Raw genomic sequence first — 21764 nt, 5'->3', positions numbered from 1 at the left:
TCTATCTTTTTCTACTGCAACAATGAGTACGAACATGATTTTAAAGAAAATAAAAAAGGATAGTTTAGCATAGATTAACTAGAGTAGGAGATAAGTAAATCCTTAATAAAGTAAACTTAATTTTAAGAGGCAAATAATGATTTTATTAATATAAAGTTAAGGCGATATTGTCAATTATAGTTGCTTATTTTTGCCAAAAGTGGTATGATTTCAATAGATGAAACTTCCCAAAGTAGTAATTGTTAAAATAGAAAAAGAATGGAGGAAGTATATAAATACAATGGTGTTGAAAAATCTCATTTCACATCAACCAAAAAATCAACAATATTAACAAAAAAATTTACAAAAAGTAAAATAGACAATAACCCGTGCGCACGGGCTTCAAAACCACTCCTCCGTTTCATTTTAATTGTTATACTTTGATATTTTACACTATTCATACATTTCACTTTGACCATAATTTGTGATTTATAAGTGGATGAAAATAGTTATTTGGAATTTTGTTAGATTCATCATAATATGTATTTTATTAATATGTACTTTTTATAATTTTTATAAATACAAAACTAAAGATATATATCATTAAAGTTTTGCATTAATATACGTAAAAAGTGTCTAAATAAATGAAAAAACAAAGATCGAGTTTGTCAAAGTCCAAATATGAAATATCCAACGACAGCAATATAATTCAACAGGCGTGAATCATAAAGAGAAATCCACCCCCATCTATCACCTTCTTTCTTCTCGTTTATTACTTCTTGCTTAACCTAAAACAATCAACAACAGAGTCACTCGTATCAGCTTCACAATTAGCAAAGATGGTAAAATTCTTAACTTTCATCCCCTTTTTATTCCTATTCCAATTCAATTTAGCATCTTCTTTTAGATTTGCTAATTGCCAATTTAATTTTTCAATTTTCAATTTTCAATTTTCAATTTGTAGGTTTGTTTGGCATGTTTGTTGCCTCTTTTCCTGATCCCGGTTGTTAACGCTCTTCCTCTGTTGTTTCATATACTCATGGTAAACCCATCTCGTCTTTTTTTTGTTGGTTTTCTCTTTTTTTTTTTTGATTTTCATGAATTTAATTCTATGTAATTTGGTTTTTTTAATGGAAATTGTTTATGGGTTTTAGGCGAGAGTTTATCGATTACTTGGATGGGAGTATAGGAAACCTGAAAGGGTTCCTCCAGCATGCCCTTACAAACCAGGGATGGTCACCAAAAGTAATAGTTCTGAGGTGAGTAGTCAAAAGTTTCTTCTTTTTGATTTGTATGATCAGTTAATATTAAGTTTCGTTGTTGTTGTAAATATCTACTGTGTGATTGAACCAATTTGTTTGACGATTGTTGCCAGTTGAAATTGTGATCTTTTGGTGTGAATTCTTGATATGTAGGCTGTAGATGTTAGTAATGTTGAAGTTTATTGTTAGGATCTCGGCATGTATGGTGTAGAGTTATTTGGAAATACTTAGCCTCTTGCTTGTTTTGGGCTGGGTTGGAAGGGTGGGGGTGGGGGGGGGGGGTGGGGGGGTGGGGGGTGGGGGAGGGTTAGGGAGTTTCTTAGCTCTTGCAATTCCTATATCGACTTTTAACGTCTTGGAATAAGTATTGTATGTTTGCCTGACTTAAGACTTATTTTCAAAGGAAGAATTCAATGCCTTTTGTTTTTATTATTTCTAGTCAAGAAAATAAAGTAGATTATTGTAATTGAACACTATATAATCAATGATATAGGATGGGAATTTTTGTTTGAAGCCTTATCATGGATGCAAGTAATGAGACTTTGTCTAATTACTTTTTATGATTGGTGAAAAACCTTGATGAGATGAAAGTAACTTGTAAATACGAACATTCAATTGAATGGGATTATCTAACAGAAAGTTTGACTTGTATATGAACATTTGATAGAGCATATTGAGTGTCACTTGTGCTTAAAAGTTACTGGCTTGTATGATCGTGAATTTTGTTTCAAATGCCATGTGGCTTATGAGCAACTCGTTTGCCACAATGATACTGTTTCAGTGTCTGTTCTGATGCATGTACTTTGCATGTGACACCAGTTATTGGATTATGAAACATGGATAATCTCATAATCCATAATTTTAGGCTGTCTGTTACATTCTATTATCATCGTGACATTAATGGAGCATGAAGCCACTTGTTACTTAGAAGTTGTGCTCATTTGCTTGGATAGATCGTGAAATTTGTGAGGACATTAACGCAGATGAATTTCTTTAATGGTTATGTGATGTCAATATTATAGCTTACACTAATATTAGTTTGTTGTGATGGCATATTGATTTACGCCTATGACATTTGGTTGGTGTTAGCTGTGAAAAATGATGTCATTAGCCTGTGCCACTTACTATGATCTGAGGCATGATATTGTACATAGATCCACGTGGTTAGGCAAAGTATATGGAAGAGTGAGTGGGAGATCCTTGCTTAAGTGTGTAAGGAAAGGGTCACCTCAGATGAGGGTCACCTCAGATGTCCAACCGGAAGTTTTAGCCGTGAAAAATGATGTCATTAGCCTGTGCCACTTACTATGATCTGAGGCATGAAATTGTACATAGATCCACGTGGTTAGGCAAAGTATATGGAAGAGTGAGTGGGAGATCCTTGCTTAAGTGTGTAAGGAAAGGGTCAGCTCAGATGTCCAACCGGAAGTTTTAGGAGTCATATATATTTGATGTCTCTTATCCTACTTAGCAGAGGTGGATTTTTGTGTTCGGCTGTGTGGCTGTCATATCTCTTCTAAGTATAAGTTGAAGTTATTTTAATACTTCCTCTGTTCTGTTTTAAATGAAACATCGTGCAAAATGACACTATTCCTTGATCAATTTTGACTCCAATTTATCGCCATTATATAAAGAAAAACATAGTCAAGTGGGATCCTGTTAGATTCGTCTCAATGCATACTATCAAATTATAACTTTTTTTATATTTTTACGTGTGCACAACTAAAGATATTAATGATTAAAGAAGCGTGTTGGGTTGCGTGAAAAAGCAAACGTTTCATTTAAAACAGAACGGAGGAAGTATTACTTTCTATAGTTGTGGTCTAAATATCTTCTATAATAGGTAATTTCTTTCGAATACACATTCATTAATTAGAAAACTGGTCCATTGTAGTCGTAAGTTTTTGTTATTTTTAGTCGATTTGCATACGTTTTTTTCTTAAACAATTCACACCCTTCTAATGGCAGCATATGCTAGTGTCCTTGTCAATGCTGGGAACTCCTCTGTTACAACTCACTAGCAGTCGTGAGTTCATGCAGGATGCTCCTCTTTTTTGTATATGAGGTATTAGATTAGCGCCTTTACTATCAGCAAGTGAGATTTAGTCCTCCATGAGAGACATTGCGTAATACTTTTTTGTCTAACTTCAGAAGTTGCGCAGCAGCCCAAATCTATTCTAGGGACAATGAGACTGTCACAAAGTTTGCTATGTTCTGTCCTAGTTTGGTGATGGTGTTTAGCTTTATATGGCTTGTAAATTTTTCTTTATGTTTGGTATTTGGTTATTTCAATTTTGGCTTATGTTCATACGGGCAGAACACTCTAATATATATATGAGTGCATGTGCATTCTAAGAAGATAAGAATTAATTGCAAGCTCAAATTGCTTCTCTCTTTTCGTCTCCTTTACATGTGTGTATTGTTTTTGCAATACTTAGTTGCAATAGCTGGTAGGTATCGAACAACACTGATACAGCCACTCTATAGAGAATCTTTTTCAGAAAATAGAAGTAGAAAGGATATTAGGGATCAAACATTGCTCTGCTGTGTCTGGGACTCTGTGATCACTGATCATGTTCATAACTTGTCTATATTTCTGTAATGATTTTGCATTTATGAAGATCATGTACTATTTAGTAGACTCAAGAAATTGTTAGGACAGCTTGAAAGTGAAATTTGACTCAAAATTAAGCATAGTTTGAAATCATTGTATCACTCTTAGCACATCTTTTGAATTAAATGATAAAAGGAAGACTTCATGTTTCTTCAACCATCACATCAGTCATGTTGAGCAACTGTAGCCAGAATCACGACCCTATATATTGACACACGATGATGTAAAGGCATGATAAGAGTGTCTAGTAATTCTATCTACATTATATGTGCTTGGATGACTATTTTTGAGCTGAAATTTCCTAGTTTTTGTGTTTAGAGAGAAGAATAAACATTGTCATTGATTAGATTCGGGATTATGGTGTTCTAATACCAATGTACTGAAGTGCTAGATCACAACAAATAAATAGAGGATATTTTTGGTGAAGTACTTTTTGATTTAGTTTCATTGTATTGCAGAGCTAAAAATTGTGTAGTACTAACTCTTTCACTCTGCAAATTCTTTGATGCATTTGGACTTCAGAGCATGCTGCCACATCACATGAGAAGGGCTTGCTCGATTTCTCTTTAGAGTTTAGACTGTAAATTCTTCAACTCTTGATTGTATGTCAAATGACATTGAAATCAAATTCTCACCATTGTGGACTTTCAAATTTGATGATGATGAGACTTTGATTTCAATATACAGTCAATGTGATTTAATATACAGTCAAAATTTGTTAAAATATAGAATCTGAAAAGCTGTGAAGTGTTTAGTTTGTTTATCTCATAGATGAACTTGGATTGTCTTGCGCCTGAGTGCACATGCTCCCAGATGCACCTTATATGCTATTTTTGAGTCTATTTCATTGAACTCTGGTTTATTTGAACACTTTCGACTTTTCAGGGGAATGTAGAGGCTGAATCTTCAATGAAGGATTTAAATTCAAAACCAGCTGAACTGGACAGTCGAAAGAATGATTAAACTTGATTGTATTTACTGGCACTTCTCATCTGAGTTTTTAATCTCATTGTGAATGTATGTAATCTTTCTTGATTGCGGATCAGACAAGAAACTAAAGGAAAAACAAACGTTGTATTGCGATCACTATACGCCTTATAGCAATCAATTTCTGCGTGAACTTTGTGCCTCTTTACACCTTCAATTGACTTACACCAGGTGTACCGTAGTACCGTACACCCAAGGCAATCTATTCATATTGTACTTCATATGTTTTGCTATACACCCACCCTCTTAATTGTAAATTGCTTTTCAAATGGTTCTTGAAGTTTAGATTTATTTGACTCCACTAATGATAAAGAGAAGTGCTTGATGAGAATATTTATAGTACACCTGGGTGTACCATGCTCATGTTACACCCAAGACTATTTTTTCCAAATGAGCAAAATGAACGAATGAGCAAATGAACAAACATTTCTACTCATTTAAGAAAATGAGCATCCACTTTTATTACAAAATGAACAAAATGAACAAATGAGTAAATGAGAAAAGCCCATATAAGCAAATTTGGTGTCAAATGAGCACCTGAAGTTCTAAATTATTACAAAAATACCCCTGGGTGTACCATGCTCATGGTACACCCGGGTGTACCATGAGTGAACTCGTGCTTGATAGAGTAGTCTGGTAGGGTAGTTTTTAGTACTATTCGGGAGTTTGATCCCACAACTTTAAATCTTACGATTAGATCAAGTATTATTCGGTAAAGATTATTCAAATTGTAGCGCACTAAAATGGAGTTAGTCAACTTACATGGTACTAGAGTGAAATTTTTGTTTATACGTTAGGGCATAAAACAGAAATATTATAAAACCTTGAGACATGAAAATGAAATTTAGTGATACAAAAGGACACAAAAGTGAAATTTCAATTATGTTTTAGGAAAGTAAAGAGGAAATTTCCCCCAGTTCTTTCTCCATTGTTGGACTTGGACCCAATATAGCATGACACAATTGTAGACTTTCTTAATTTTAAGTGGGAAGAAGAGAGAAAAATTCACATAGTAATACATCAGTGGGGGTGGAATTGCGTGGTCCATGGTTGTTTGAGAGCTACTGGTGTCGACATCAGTGTTGGTATTTCGGTCACATATGACCTAACTCTAAGATTCCCCTTTGGCCTTTCATATCATGAAATATACTTCTTACTAATGGTAGCAACATAAATTGAGGGATGATATAATGAAAAAAGTAGTTACTGAATACTAGTAAGAAGTAAGGTAAAAATATGAAAATCTTATGAAACGAATGAAAACAAAACATAAACAACTCCATGGAACAAAGGGAGTATAAATTAGATGTTTTAATGACATTTTACAAAATTAGATGTTTTAATGACATTTTACAATTCAGTGGTTCTATCATTGCTAAGATGGTATCATGGTTCCTTTAAAAAAAAAAAAAAAAGATGGTATCATGGTAACAACCTAGTCATTTAGAGTTTGTCGACTAACATTATTGATTTTTTTTTTTATCATACTTGTTCTTCCTTTCCTAATTATAGTACTATTGTAATTGCGTGTATAAAAGCAATTAAGTGTAAAAAAAAAAAGCAGAAGTGAATGAGGGAATTTATATCTATACTAATATATTAAAAAAAATTAGTACTATTGTAAAAGAAATAATCTACGTGTAGATATAAAAAGCAATCAAGTGTTAAAAACAAGGCAGAATGTAAGATTCGATCTCGAGATCACAAGCATGTATACTAATGTCTTAACCATTAAATCAAGTGATACTTGATGTTATTATTTCAAAGTAAAATATTAATAAATGAAAGATATAATCATCCGAGACGTAGTTCGGGCCTAAAAACTAGTTAATTTTATTCTCCATTCCAATATGCTCATAATTCCTTTAATTGCAAATAGATGTTTCATTTTCATTTTTGGATATATTAATCAGATATGCCACTTACTATAAAAGGTAGACTCATCATTGTTCTTTCTTCTTGAAATAGTTGCCGACATCACTAACTTTAACCTACTTATTGTTCAAACTTATTACATAATAATCTTTTTCAGTTTTGCACTTTACCTCTTATACTCTCTCTAGACTCCTTAAAAAGTATTTGATACTGTTTTATATTATATGGTTAGTGATGGCCTGATGGGTGCTATTTGGTTGGCCAAGAAACATATACTCCTTATGTTCCATAATAGTTTGTACCTTTTGACTTTTGCACTCATGAATTTAATTTGTCCATTTTATTAATAATATATAAAGTCAAAAATGTTATTATGAAAATGTAGTTGGATTACTCTTCATGGATAATTTTAAAACATTAGTTTTTTCTTCTCGATCATTGTGATTTTTTTCTACTATTTATGCTTTTGGTAATGGTTAATCAAAGTTATTAATGGTAAAAGTTGTATGTTGTCTAAATTATCCAATCAAAATGTATAAACTATTTATATAAAACAAAGGGAGTATGTTCGTTTGTGTTTCATAATGACCATAACCCACATTATTGCATGACTATTATAAAGTCTTTGCAAAGCTTTTGATAATACTGCTGAGAACAACACTATCCAACGCTATCCAAAAGTTCCACAAAGTCTTTGCAACACTATCAAGTATCAAGACTCATAATACTGCTGCAACGCTATCCAAAAGTTCCACAAAGTCTTTGCAAAGCTTTTGATATATTCCAAATAAAGACGGTCTTATATCTATTTGACTATTTGTCAACTTACTTTTTAACATTACATGAGTTTATGCTTACACTCAAAATACATGTCGATAAAGAGTGGAATATTGATCTACAAACTAAAGGAGTATTATACATCCTTTGTTTTACAATGCTTATCGTTTTTTAACTTTCACACCTACCAATGTACATCTTTTACTATTATACTATTAGTATTTCTAATTATCAATTAGAAAAAAATACAAAAGGTTGATATTTGGAAAATACGTTGGCCCTTTTTGGCAATACTAGTTGAAAATAAACTGCAACTGATAAGTTAACTGAAAATGATAAAATAAAGCTAAGGTGCTGGAATAGATAAGGTAGCTGATTAGCTTAATTATTTGGCAAAATCAATTGCTTAAGTTAATAAATTGTTTTGGCAAAACTAGTTTTAAAATTCCAAAATTTCTGTTTTCGGATTTTGAAAAGGTAAAATTTTTAACTTATCATTTAAGTCATTTCAACCATCTGAAATTTTATTTTAGGTATTCCACAAACACTACTAATCATTTTAGCACCTAAAATATGATAACATCTTATCATTTAAGGTAATTAAAATGCTTCTCCAAATAAAAGCCTTTCATATTAATACTTATCTAACATATCTTAATAATATAATTTTTTATTTTATGTATGCATTGTAAAAAAAAAAATACAATCAAAGTTAATGGATGAATAGTGTAAAAGTCACAGAGTTGTAACTTGCAAGTATTAACCACAAAGGACGTATTTTCTATGATGGTCAGTGTCCAATAGAGTAAGTTTAGCCATCTTACAATGAGAGCCACAATATTTTCTACTTATGTGGCAATACACTTTGGGTTGTCTGGTAAAGTGAGGTTCGCGGCATAATTAAAGATTTCGACTCATGTTAAAGAATTTAATTAGTCGCTCTTTTAATTTGAGTGTTTGATGTGTTGCCAAATAGAACCTTTATTTCGCATCTGATTGGAGGTTCTATCTTTTATGAGATGATATGTCTCTAGATCTTTGGGGCCCTATTGGGTGTGTCATGTGTGTTGGATTGCCTTTGAATTAATGACTTATATTGATGTCAATTGTGCATCGGACTTGGACGGCAATGGTCGTTATCATCTCTTGTAATGCAATTCAATATTATGCACATATCATAATCTATACTAATATATTATTTAGCCATCTCTTTCTCATATAGTAAAAAAAAAAAATAGTTGACATGAAGATTTGAACCCACAACCTCAAGTATGAAAGTAAGAGATCCAACCATTAATCCACCATACCAATTATTGCTTTTTCAATCAAAATTAATGATAATATATGAATGGAAAACTTTTGAAATCCATATAATGAATGAGGTGAATTTTTTAAATGAGTATAAGATGACTTATTTAACTACTACTAAGTACTATACCGTAGTAGAAAGAAAACTCGGGGCATCGTCCGGGCCCAAATACTAGTTTAAGTTGAAATGACGTCCTACTAATGTATTGCAATATATATAGACAATTCACAATGATACTACTCGTATCCAAACCAAAAATAACAATAATGATCTTATTTTTTTGAGGTGAAAGAAGTGGATAAAGAACCATAATAATAAAGTAAATGAGATTTAATCTTTTATTTTAGGTACACAATATGTTATTAACTGTATTAGCTAACCATGTAATCATCTATGATTTTGATGTCATGGATCATCCAGTTGATGGAGATTTCACAAATACGGGGAGTTTGGAGGTAGTTAAATAGGGTCTCTAAGTATGTGTTTATAGAGACGCACATATACCCATATTGTTGAGCCCAAATCAAGGCATGAAGAAATGCTTGAACTTCTGTATGGAACGCAGAACTAGTGTATAGATACATCCCTTGCCTAGCATGGTTAGGAAAGGAAGGGCGAAAACCAACTCAGGCAATGCTGCGGAATAGTGTGGTCTCATGAACCACGATTTGAATAATAACATCAGGCGTGGCGTTGGTAGTTAAGCCTATATTTGCAACTTTACATCCAGGTGAGAGAGGGGATCATAGATTTGCTGGTGGTAGGTGAAGTTTTGTTGGTTAAAGGTTCAATGTGCTTGCATGCCTGTAATAAGAGCTTGTTGGATACCTCGGAGAGAAGCTGGGTGGATCAATACCTTTTATTTGGCGAACACTCTCGACAGTGAAGAGTTGGTGAAGGCGCTGGATATTCCAGCTTCGATTTTGTGGTAAGAGGAGAGAATCAACGATTGTGTTTGCTACTTGGCGGAGTGGAACGTTGTCTCGAAAGATAGGAACTTTTGCATTAACCCATCTATGTTTATCAGCTCTAAATTAACATAGATGGGTTAATGCAAAAGTTACTGAAAGGCTGAAAGTTTGTTGGTGATAGTGCCCTTTGAATTAACAAAAAGCCAACTAACAAAAACTCCAGCAATTACAATCTTAGTTCCAAAAGAAATTTTGTCAACATGGAACTGAAGGAAGGCAGTGTGTGTGTAATGAATGAATCAGCTCAAACTAGTGACCAAAACAGAGATTTTGGAGAGAGATTCAGGTAGGAAAGAACTAAGATAAAAAAAAAAAACAAGCAAGACATGACTGAATTAATGCTAATCAAGGTGATAAATCACCAATTACAGCCCTCGCCAATCTCTTGAAAGGCGCACTCTCCCAAGCTAAAAAATATCATTTCAAGTAATCGCTTGTCACTTCCCCCAACATTACGATTTTACGAATAATGGAACTGTGATAAAATTGGCACATCACAGGTACAGATTAGAAAATTCTCGTATAAGAGGAACTAATTTATTTTCAGCCATCGATCTTCCTCTCCAAATGTAAAGCATTCTGCAAAACCTATTTCATTACACTGGTAGCTACATGATCATTTTTTCCATCACGCTATAAGGGTACATGAATTTTTTTATTGCAGTTATCACTAATTTCACTCCAAAAACAAGGTTAAGGGGAAAACAGATAAGTATTCTTCGAAGTCTGCCACTTTGTCTTCCCCAGAGCTTTTACGCAGCACCAACAGATGTTAGCAAGAATGTTATGCATGGGAAATGAATCAGGAGGCACAAGCATGTAAGGAGGAGCAAGAACCTGGTGCTAATTCTTGCAAGACCTTGAGATTCTTCCTGAATGCTAATTCCTCTATGGTGCATGCTGCGGCAAGTGGTAATGTGCCTTCCAAACTAACCTCCAGTTCTTATCCATGTCAGAATATCAGCACAATCTTCGCGTGTGACAAAATTCCTTCAGACGAAAAAACGATAGTCAGCTTTAGAGCTGTCAGAATGAAATACAAAATCTTTTTTCGCGTTAATTATATTAACCTATTTTTCGTCCTATAAGCCTTTAGTTCAGCAGTTTCCCGACGGTTTGACACATCTTTCTTCATTCTTAGAGATTCTGGTACTGTCAAAGTTGTGTCTTGATCATGGTATGCATCATGAATGAAATTCAGAACCTTCTCCTGCGGGTGAATATTGTAATGGAAGCTTAATAAGCTCACTCTCGTGGTCTAATCAGACATTTAGATGCACATGTAATAAATTACATACCAAGGGTTTAGAAGCATCGAGCCAATGATAAATCGGCTCATTGCGATACCACGTCATTTGCCGTTTTGCGAAATTCCTGAACATTTTTGTGGCATTTATTGGTTAGATCTTGAAATAATATTTTACTAAGGATGTATTGCAGTATAGACACCAAGATACACAGTTTTCAATTCAGCTCAGTGAATTGAAATACAGAAGACATAAACTGTAAGTTGAAATGTCGCACTCACATAAGATTATATGTAGCCTCTGCAGTCTGTACAGATTTACATGATGTGTAAAATGTAGAGATCTATAAATGAAGCATTCACATATCAAGGTGTCTACATCGAGATGCAAATGCCATATCTTGGTACTTAAAACAATGAGGTCATTTATATATCACATACAGGTGGAGCCAGGATGGATTCCGAAATCATTAGTAGATGATTTACAAAGTACATAACCAAATCATCTTAACCATTAATTCGAGAGATGTAGCTAAGCCACAGAAAAAAAGAAGCCTTATTTCATCGCTATAATTCCTCAACATACTACCTACACCACATGTGACTTCCCACATTCCTTCTTGGGATGTACCCAAAAAACTTCTCATTTCTTTTGTGAGTCGAAGTTACATTATCCCTCCATCACATCAGCTTTTTTTGCTCTTTCAATTCCAATACTCTCTTACTACTTTTCTCTCTGTCTATCCACTATCACTGTTTCCATAGACTTTTTAACATTTTTTGTCTTCTTCTCTGTGCCAATAAGAAAATAAAAGTGGGAAGTTCAATATGGGACACAGGAACTTTTTTTTTTTTTTTTGAGGGGATGGGACACAGGAACTTGAAGTAACAGAAATGTCACAATATCAGGGAAGAGGGATTCAGTCAAAACTTAGCTACAACTCTAGCCAACAAGTTCGAATTGTCTATCCCTCTTAGCAATTTAGTTGAAAGTAGATCAATGATATTAAATTTTTTGGGAGGCCATCAGAAGAATACATTAATATATGAAAAGGCCAATTCACACAATATTAATGTTGCTCATTTCATTAGATGGTACATTTGGATCTATAACAGATATGTATAACAAATATGTCAATAGAGAAAATGGTGGGATGAGGAGCTAGCTCATGTGGTAGAGCACTCCCCTCTGATCCTTGAGGTCAGGGGTTCGATCCTTACCCCCAACATTATGTTGGGGTATTTCCTTAGCATGCTTTGCATGCTTTACCAGCCAATGTGCTGGTAGTTCCTACAAGGCTAGTAGCTTTGGTAGGGGTTAGCCCTTGGGCTGAATTAATTTCCCAATCAAAAAAAAAAAAAATGTCAATAGAAAAAATGGGGATTATGATATATTTGGATCTACTTCTAAAACAGATGTATACTCAAGGAAGGTGCTGGCCAGCAGCCGCTCAACTTTTCCAGGCTTCAAGCACATTATGATGCCTAAACAGGACACTTTTTAAAACAATCAGCTTGGGGTTGGTTTGGCTTAATTCCTTTCTGCAATGATTGTGATTGAGGCATTGAGCTCAGGATGTCCCAGTATTTATGAGCAGAACCACATCAGGCTGTGAGCACGGAGCAAATTGAAAAAGATTGCTTATTATAATCATTCATGAAGAGGATATTATATACTGGCATACTGCACTTAATGGATGACAGGATGGGAGGACTCCCCCCAATTTTCTCTACGACAGCAAGATTCAGCTTGACTTTATGGAGAGGTATTACTGTGTCTACATTGTTTCACGTGTCTTGTCCAACAGATCCCAAACAACATACAGCAGAGATGCAAATGCTTCAGCAGGTAGCTTGTTAGCATTAGACAAAAGATAACCAAAAAAGGAAGTTGATAGGATAGAAGTTCATCAGGAAAGAAAGCAATAGCCGTTGAGGACAAAAGAGGGGTCGCCTCAGAGGCTCAGAGTCTTGCGTGCCATGGTGAGAAGCTAAAAAAGGACTTATCTACCACAAGTAGTCACTCCAACCATACCAAAATATCATTCCTCATTAATTCCGAGACTTGTTCATAAACCATATTCTTCTTCAAGGTAGTAAAGCTATAGATATTCATAGATATGCTCCTTCAATAATTGATTGTAATACTTCCTCAATTTTTTAATTGCACCATTTGGTTTGGGCACAAAAAACAAGAGGAGATAGAGTGAAAATGGACATAAATGCCCTTACTTACTATGGTAGGTTGGATGATTAAATGTTGGATGGGTAAGTCAAGAGAGGGTATAAAGGTAAATTGGGCAAAAAGTTTACCATAAAAGGAAATAGTGCAATTAAAAAGAAACAACCATAAGAGGAAAGTGGTGCATTAAAAAAAAAACAGAGGAAGTATATCCTTTTCATAGGAGCAATTATGTTGAGGAAAAGTATTCTTTTTCTTTTTTTTTTGGAAAAAAGGAAAAGTATTCTAGTAATCGCTATACGTACATTGGTACATGATCCTAGATTGAGCCTCACAGCGATGACTTAATAAAATGCTCGTGATCAACAATAGTTTGCTATCATCATTCGCCGTTTGCTTTGTTATACTTATACTTCTAGCTCCTTTGTTACTCTTGTTGTGTATGGGCATCTGCTCCTTTTTTTCCTTTCTTTCTTAATGCTACTAATCATATCACTATAATTAATCTCTATAGAATTTGTCATCCTTTTTGATAATTTCTTACTAATGCTGCTTCTACTTCTGCATTTTGCTATAATTTTTCTTCCCTGCATTAATTTAGTCTTGTTACCTCATTGTTTCTGCTCTGATCACTAACAAGATATTCTGATTCTTAGTCTGACACAATCTTACCTTCTCCACAACCCCACAGTTTGATGGGAACCTCACTCAGTGGTGGATATTGTCACCTTGATTCTTTGAGGTTTAGCATCAAATAATTTTTAATATATAAAACAAGCATGAAGCAGTGTTATGTCCTTTGGATCTGCACAAACCTGGATGCCTTTTGAAATTCTGTTAGGAAGAAAAAGAATTCCTTTGCAGAACTGTGACCTTCTTGTTCCCCACATCTCAAGAGATACTCCATGCCCTGAATATAGATTGACAGGACAAGTCTCAACAATACATAGAAAAGCTAAACATTGCGCAAAAAGCAAACAACTATATTCATTTAATCCTTGTTCATATAAATTAGTTACATATCCATTTCTTCAACCCCGAATTTGAGCTGTATTTGTTCAACACTTCTTCAACTGGTTGAAGAGTATTTCCTGCCATTGTGCCTTAAAATTGACACCCCCTGCCTTCTAAGGAAGGGGGAGGAGTTGAGGACAAACTGTGTGTAGACTTATATTTGAAATTAAGTTTTACACAGATGTATGGAAAACAATTGGACATACTGATGCAACTTCCCAGATGTACATGTTATTCCTCATAAAGATCAAGAAAGATCGTGATGGCAACGGGTCGGACTTAGATCGCATTATGCATAATCCGACTCCTTCTACAAGAAGTCGGATTTTAAATTTGACTCCGACTACAGAAATCCGAATCTGATCCGACCCCGAAAATCCGAATTTGATCTGACTAAAAAACCGAACATCCTACTCCGACCTGATCCGACTTTTATTTGCACCCCATTTTCTAATAGAAAAATCTTCTATAATACAAATAATCTAATCATTACTATTTTTTTTAGCAATCATATGGGAATCTTATATAATACAAATAATCTAATCATTACTAATTTTTTAAACAATCATTTCTTCAATGGAAAAATCTCATATAATACAAATACCTCAAATTCGGAGTCAGACTATACATACATAAAACATTAATATAAATAAAAAAAGACTAATTGCCTTGAAATCGTAGTCGGATTCAAATGTCGGATCTATTTATGGGATTCAACTCCGACCCTCCTCCGACTCGGAGTCGGACTATTTTTTTGTCCGAGTCGGCTCGGATTTTTTCCTTCATATCGGGGAGGACCAGGGTCAGATTCGGACTGGATTGTCATCCCAAATTGAAACTTACATTAAAAAGCACTAGATTAAGTGTATATCTTGGATAAGATAAGCATAAACAAGCAGAGGAGGTTGTTGATAGTTGATACTATATTGTTAATGCATATAAATGAGCTCCATCATTAATATATGAATGCAAAAATAAACAAGATCACCCTGAGCTTCCATATTTGTAGAAGAAGTAATTATTCCAAAGATAGAAAAAACAAATGCAGGAAAATATTGGTAGGTAGAGCTGATTCAAAGCACACCTGTCGATAACCAATAGCTCGAGTAGCAGAATTTGAATTGGGAAGAAGACCTATGTCTAGAAGCCATTTGGCCTCAGCCAAAATCCCACCACTACCTGTGCAGAATACAGCTTATAAGTGAGACTAGTCAGTATTGTCATATCATCAGAGAACATCATATACAAAGGCTGAAATGGTGCATACTAATCACAAGCATCACATTTAGTTCTTATTATCATTTACGAAACATCTTTGATGTATAGCCTATTACAGCCCTACTTCATCTTAAACAAGTAACACCCCAAGAATAGCCTATTTCAGTCCACATCATTTGTCCTTCCTGACATACACCCCAGCCTGAGCCACATTTAGACCATTAAGACAGTGGTGGAAGTAAATTTTCTATGCAACTAAAATGATGGCGAGATGCCTGAACAGCCTAAAGTTTATTGAGCTCTGAGCCTCCAATTCTTTATGTTTTCATTTCTTTGGTTGGAAGAAAGGAGAGAGGGGTTGGTAGGGACTGAGGGGATGCTCTCAAGCCAATAAGTTATGACTGAACTTATTGTTATGTGTTTTTATAACGAAGAGAATAAACAAAACAGCAAGAAGATACTTACCTGAAAGCATATCTTCACATCGTAAATCAATTGATCTATACAAATCCAGTCGGGGGCTTGAGAGGAAAAAGCAAAGGAAATCATAATCCAAATCTTCTAATTGGCTCCCTTGCATTCCATCCTTGTTGTGACAATCATCTGGTGCAGCTAAATCTAGTTTCTCTTTAAAGGAATCATATGGTAATCGGAAGGCTGATGGAGGTGATCCGCTAGACTGCAACGTAAAAAGAATATTTGTAAATAATACGAAGTATTTCTTTTTGAGCGATTTGTTGGTGTAGAGCTACCTTACTAGAAAAAAAATCATACATGGGAAAGTGATGAACTCGTGGGTTCTACAGCTCATATCCATTTACAGCAGATTAGGAACTTGCTAATCACAAGGGACTTGGTTACCTTCTTTTAGTGGACCTATTTACTTTTTCTTAGACATGGAAAAATGCTTTTACCATACAAAGTTACAAAGAAAGTGATATAGAATCAGAGCTGGCAAAGAACCGGAAGAAATGTTATGACTTCATGATTGTGGCAGATGGCTCTTGGAAGAAAAGCAAACAAGAGACTGTGTACAGCAAAGCAGGCATAGGATGGGAGATTAAAGAAGAGAAACAGTAGAAATCTTGTAGCAAATAGGCAGGCCGATATATGCTAAGTTTGCACGTCAACGTGAATCAAACGTGATCCTCAAATTACTTTAGAAGGCTGCCAATCTCTAGTAGAATCAATAATATCAGATATCAATATACTGATCAAACACATTGATAAAATGGAGGTATCTCCTTCAGAGTTAGTAACATTATAGAGGATATGAAGAATGTAAAATCTCAATTTGAGGTATGTATAATTTCCTATGTTTCCAGAACTTCAGTAAATTAGCCCATGACCTCGCTAATCAAGCCAAGTTATTGGAGTTGTCACTGTGAAATGCTTCATTGCTTTGTGCCCATCAAAAAGTTAAGTCAGTGAATAAAACTTTCTCAAGGTTTAAGAAAGAATCTAGGGAGGTACAAATCACCATGAGGTCTGCAGTAGAAAAAAAGCTACAGTCAGTAACATATTATGCACTCTTAACTATTTTCCTATATCAGGGAAAATGCGATACAACTAACTTAGTGAATTATTCTTATATCTGACCCAAAATATTTTGGCAAACAACAATCTGACATCACAATATTAGTGGCAATAAAATAAGGAGGGTGCAAAAGTTCTTTAATTTTCAGCCGGAGACACATTAAGATAACAACGAAAGAAAATAAACCTTGATAATCTCAAGGCTACGCCGCAGGCGATACCAATTGTTTGTTGGGAAAGACGAGGCGTTTGGGTCCCCTGATTCAACCACCATCTTTACAGCTGCATCCCAATCCCCATTAAATTGATAATTTTCAAGCTCTGCATACACTTGAGAAGCAACATCACGAGATGCTTTTGGAACATCAGGCTTCCCATATATGAACCTAGCATTTGACAAATAATTCGTAACATCTCTGTATGAACCCATCCTTATATTTACCCAGGGTATGCTCAACCAAACTGAATAACACAAGGCAATGCCAAGATCCGAAACGTAGAGCCACAAAAGAAAAAAATAAAACAAAACGCTGCACTCGTGAAGCCAGCGCCAGTTGCCTTTTATAAGAGAATGCAAAGACTAGAGGTATATTAAAGTTCAAGTTTAAGGTCCTACAGATGCATATATTTAATCAATATAGAAAAAAAGACATAATAACATGAGCCAAAGTCCATAGAAAACTATATATGATGCACATTGAACTATAAGGGCTCATCCAAACAGACAAGAAGAGAAGTTCTTGAAACATACCAACGCAAATACAAGCCAGTTCCACCAGTAATTATGGGAACATGGCCCTTGTTAAGGACATCTCTTGTTGCTTGTCTTGCATCCTCATAAAATTGACCAACAGAATACTCTACGATCACGTGAGATTCAGATAGTTTAGAAAAGATACAATAAAATAAACAGAGCAACCAACAAAAACATTTAACATTTAGAAGGATCAATCATTTGCATATGCTTGATTAGTACCTTAAACTACTTCTACCTCATTGTTATGCAGCGTAAAGCCATAAACACATATGTATGACTTAGATGTATCATCCTATCTTATAAATCATTACAATAACGTAATTGTATTTTTTCAAATATAAAGAATTGTTGATTTAGTTGCAAACTGTTCCCTCAATTGCTCCATCTGTTTAAAAAAGACGAGAAGAAAAGAATAAGAGTTGCTTGATGTAAGGGATCCAGGAACATGATCATGTAATAGTCTATTTGTTGTATAACAAGACAGAATTAGGCAATATTGGTTAGTTTTACAGGTTTCAGACATAAATTGTCTTCTAGTTTAGGCAGCAGTCACTCAGCAAACAGATATAGTATGAAGCTCAAACTTCTACTTCTACTTCTACCTTCAGATGGGTGCAATATGTCCAATAAATGATGAGGTATCTCCTGAAAACAAAAAGGTAATGTTAAAACTGGCTGTTAGAAGCAAGACAACTGCAGAGAAGTTGCTTTCAACTTCTTGTCAAAGAATCCCTACAACTGACGGGAGACAGACAAGAATTTCATGTGAATGTTTAAACACAGAAAAATGTTATGATAGCATATAAATACAGCCAACAACAATGTCCTTTGTATATTAGTTACACCTTTCTGTCACTAGGTGAAGGCTTTGCAGACCCAACATCAAGACCTCGATAGACCTGCATCACAGGATGAAAGAACATCATCAGCAGATCAAAATCTTAGAACTAATTTGACCATCATTTTCTATTACAACATCACAGTAATACTACAATAATAGCACGAAATGGTTCTTAAGATGAAATTTATCAAATATTTTCACATAGTAACTCAGACCACATTTTGATACATTAAGCCAAACTTAGAAAGCTTTAATCGCCATAGTTGAAATATCGTTTAATCACCCTAAACGAAGTTAGTATAAAGCTAAAACCTATCCAAACACTAGCTAAAATACCATATTCACCCATTAAAATATAAGCCAATTCGTTCGAGCTTATTTCATTCATATAAAAACAACCTACTTCAACAATTTCACTTACCTCAGCTTCATCACACTAGAGAAAAAGAAAAACCTTCCCACCAATCATATTCACTTGCATTTCAACTTTCTTCCAAGAGCAAGATAACTTAGATTATAGATTAAAATCTCTTCAAACTTGCTAAGATACAGCACTAAATAAAAAACAACAATATAAGGATTCAACAACACTATAATTCCACTACAATCAATAAAAGCCTAGAAATTTCAGCTAAGAAAATCCAAACAAATTCATATCTGGGCAATACCTTTTGCCTCAACTACAAATCAAAGAAAACCCAGAAATAAAAATCCTGTAAAAGCCATAATCTTTCACAGAAACTAAAGTGGGTATATTAATAATAGTACTTCCTCCTTTTCTTAATACTTATACTTGCAACAAAGGAGAAATGTTACAAGTATTGTGAAATATCCCAACATGTTGCAAGTATTAAGAGATAGAAGAGATACACTATAATAGTGAAAAATGAGGTAAGGAAAGAAACCTGAACAGAGTCAGCACTGATAATTTCACCATTAAGACGTTTAGCGAGCTCGAGGGCTAGACGTGATTTGCCGGCGCCAGTGGGCCCGGAGATGACAATGACTTTCTCTTTTTTCTCTCTCTTCGAAGAGGAGGAAGAAGAAGAAGAAGAAGTGCAGAAGGGGGAGTAATAAAGATGACGTGAAATGCGAGTGGTGGAAGAACAAGTGTATGGAAAGTGGAGGCGTAGCCTCCATGGACGTAGACCTCCGCCAACTGCACTCATTTTTCCAGTTTCTAATAGTAATATTATCCCTCACTTCCCCAACTTTGAGGCCATTGAGGGTCATAGTCTCATAGACTCGACATATTGTGTTTTTTTTTTTTTTTTTTTTTGACGAGACTCGACATATTGTTTGGCTGCCATATAAGGGCTATTTTAGCTGAAGTTGGGAAGTAATAATATACTAGTCTTATATGCACGCGATGCGTGCAAAATCTCTATTAATTTATAGAAAAATCAATTACAAAGTTTACACACAAGAAATTCATAAGGTACAACTTTTTAATCCTTTTAATAATTTACCAATTAGCCTAGCCTAATATGCACGCTACGCATACAAAGTCATTATCTAAGTCTTATAAGACCATATGAAAGTAAAATAAATATACTAATCAATTAGAGTTAACAACAAATAATATGAGAGATAACAAAGTGCACAAACATAGTTAACAAAAAGTTCTCCTTGCTGCAATTTATTTGATTCAATTTATTACTATACTTCATATCTCTATCTTTGTTTATGCGATTCATTTGATATTGATAAATAATCAATGATTTTGATTATTTTTAGCAATTACATTCAATAATTTTGATTAATTATTATTTATTAATTAAGGGGAATTTGATTATTTTTAGATAATGTGATATACCCTTGATGAATTCAATGAACATTTATAAAAAGTTCTCATCCAATGCATGATTTTCTGTAGTTGGTATTTGGAACTTCTAAAAGATCCCTTAGTAATAGACCAATTAACAAAAACCTAGGCTCCGTAAAAACTTCCAACTACAAAGTTATATGCAATGGCCTTACTTATCTTTAAAAGTCTATACAATGACTAAGTTGGGCTGGTAAAGCTTCGAGCATATCCAAACTTCAACCCAAGGTCCTTCCCAAACAAAAACACTAAAAAAGGCACCAACTTAATTAAACCTTCTTATGTTAAATTTCCCCCAAATTGATTTTAGTTTCTAGGGCTAATAATGAAGTAACAACATCAGTTTTGAAGCCAAAGTCGAACTTTTCAAAGTTTTGAAGCCAAGGTTGAATCTTTTGGAACAAATCAGCAAGTTTTGAAGCCAAAGGTCGAATTTTTCAAACTGAAATATGTATAATTGATTTCGAAACTCAAAGTCGAATCATTCTGTCTCCCGTCCTCGCCGAAGACTTGTACTTTTTTCCCTTGAATTCTTCTACATCTCTTGAATAGTTGAATGCCATCTTTTTTTATTTTTTTCGTGTTTGAAATTAATTTAAAGTTGGGATTTGGGATATTAAATCAGCATTTGGTATTTTATGTTACTGGTCATTTGATTGAAGAAGGGGAAAATAAGATAGAAGGATGGGAGAATTGAGCCTTGTGGTTATGAATGGTGAATGAATGTGTATGTGCCAAATTTCTGGGTATTTTGACTCCCTTCTCTGACGGGGTGTGTTGAGTTTAATTGCTTCAAGTGGTTGGTAGAGTTGCTAGGGTGCTTGTTTTATTTTTTTTCGTAGTTTTGGTTGGGAAGAATTTTAAAATTTGTTAGAATTTTCGGATTTTTGTAGTGCAAGGTAAGAGTTTTGTTTGCAAATTTTGGGTTATTTCTTATTGTTCATACAAACTGTTTGCATTTCAATTTATGTAAAAACATACCTTTTCTTCCTTTCTTGATTGAACCTGGCCTGCAACTACTTCGCTTGCTGTTCTTGAATGTTTATGGTGGTTCTGCTTTAGTTATCTTTGCGTCCATAAGTAAAATCACAAATAATAAAGGACATTAGACTTATAGTGAAGGGGAATTTTAGTTAAGAGTCTTGTATTATTGTTTGCAGAATTCTTTTCAAGCAGTTGAAATGGAAGATAGTTGAATGGAAGTAGGAGTTACATGAAGAATAACTGCCATTTTGCGTTTTTTTTTTCATCGGTAGAAAAACTACCGTTCAATTTGTTTGATTTTTCTTTTCTCTTTTTTTTTGTTTCCCCACGTATGGTTGTGATTTGGCAACTGTGTTAGCCGTTAGGAGAGTTGGGGTGGTTTTGTAT

The 21764-nt window shown here is 34.4% G+C and overlaps 2 protein-coding genes across 2 annotated transcripts; one reads left to right on the top strand and one right to left on the bottom strand.

Annotated features, from left to right (window-relative positions):
• The first annotated feature begins 677 nt into the window (after positions 1-677).
• On the top strand, positions 678-4975 carry LOC104891412 (hypothetical protein). Its single transcript, XM_010677101.4, has 4 exons — positions 678-821; positions 944-1021; positions 1134-1238; positions 4741-4975. The coding sequence occupies exons 1-4, from the start codon at positions 819-821 to the stop codon at positions 4816-4818; spliced, it is 264 nt and encodes an 87-aa protein (XP_010675403.1). The 5' UTR covers positions 678-818; the 3' UTR covers positions 4819-4975.
• Positions 4976-10289: 5314 nt separating this feature from the next.
• LOC104891413 (tRNA dimethylallyltransferase 9) lies at positions 10290-19778 on the bottom strand. The gene is made up of 11 exons (XM_010677102.4): positions 19474-19778; positions 18573-18626; positions 18330-18372; positions 17722-17830; positions 17158-17356; positions 15900-16113; positions 15301-15395; positions 14018-14112; positions 11073-11148; positions 10845-10984; positions 10290-10764 (listed from the first exon to the last, which is right to left on the bottom strand). Exons 1-11 carry the CDS (start codon positions 19735-19737, stop codon positions 10704-10706), a joined length of 1350 nt encoding a protein of 449 aa, XP_010675404.2. The 5' UTR covers positions 19738-19778; the 3' UTR covers positions 10290-10703.
• Positions 19779-21764: the final 1986 nt, after the last annotated feature.

This window comes from Beta vulgaris, chromosome 4 (assembly GCF_026745355.1).
Source record: "Beta vulgaris subsp. vulgaris cultivar EL10 chromosome 4, EL10.2, whole genome shotgun sequence".
In the NCBI taxonomy this organism is placed as follows: Eukaryota; Viridiplantae; Streptophyta; class Magnoliopsida; order Caryophyllales; family Amaranthaceae; genus Beta; species Beta vulgaris.
Note: the sequence above shows the minus strand (reverse complement) of the source record. Positions and strands in the feature narration are given on the sequence as shown.

Coding starts and splice junctions, on each gene's coding strand:
- LOC104891413 (XM_010677102.4), bottom strand. CDS start 19,737: ATGAGTGCAGTTGGCGGAGGTCTACGTCCATGGAGGCTACGCCTCCAC. Junction 17,831..18,329: donor CATATTGCACCCATCTGAAG/GTAGAAGTAGAA, acceptor ACGTGATCGTAG/AGTATTCTGTTGGTCAATTT. Junction 15,396..15,899: donor ATGTGAAGATATGCTTTCAG/GTAAGTATCTTC, acceptor TATTCTGCACAG/GTAGTGGTGGGATTTTGGCT.
- LOC104891412 (XM_010677101.4), top strand. Junction 1,022..1,133: donor TGTTGTTTCATATACTCATG/GTAAACCCATCT, acceptor TATGGGTTTTAG/GCGAGAGTTTATCGATTACT. Junction 1,239..4,740: donor CCAAAAGTAATAGTTCTGAG/GTGAGTAGTCAA, acceptor TCGACTTTTCAG/GGGAATGTAGAGGCTGAATC.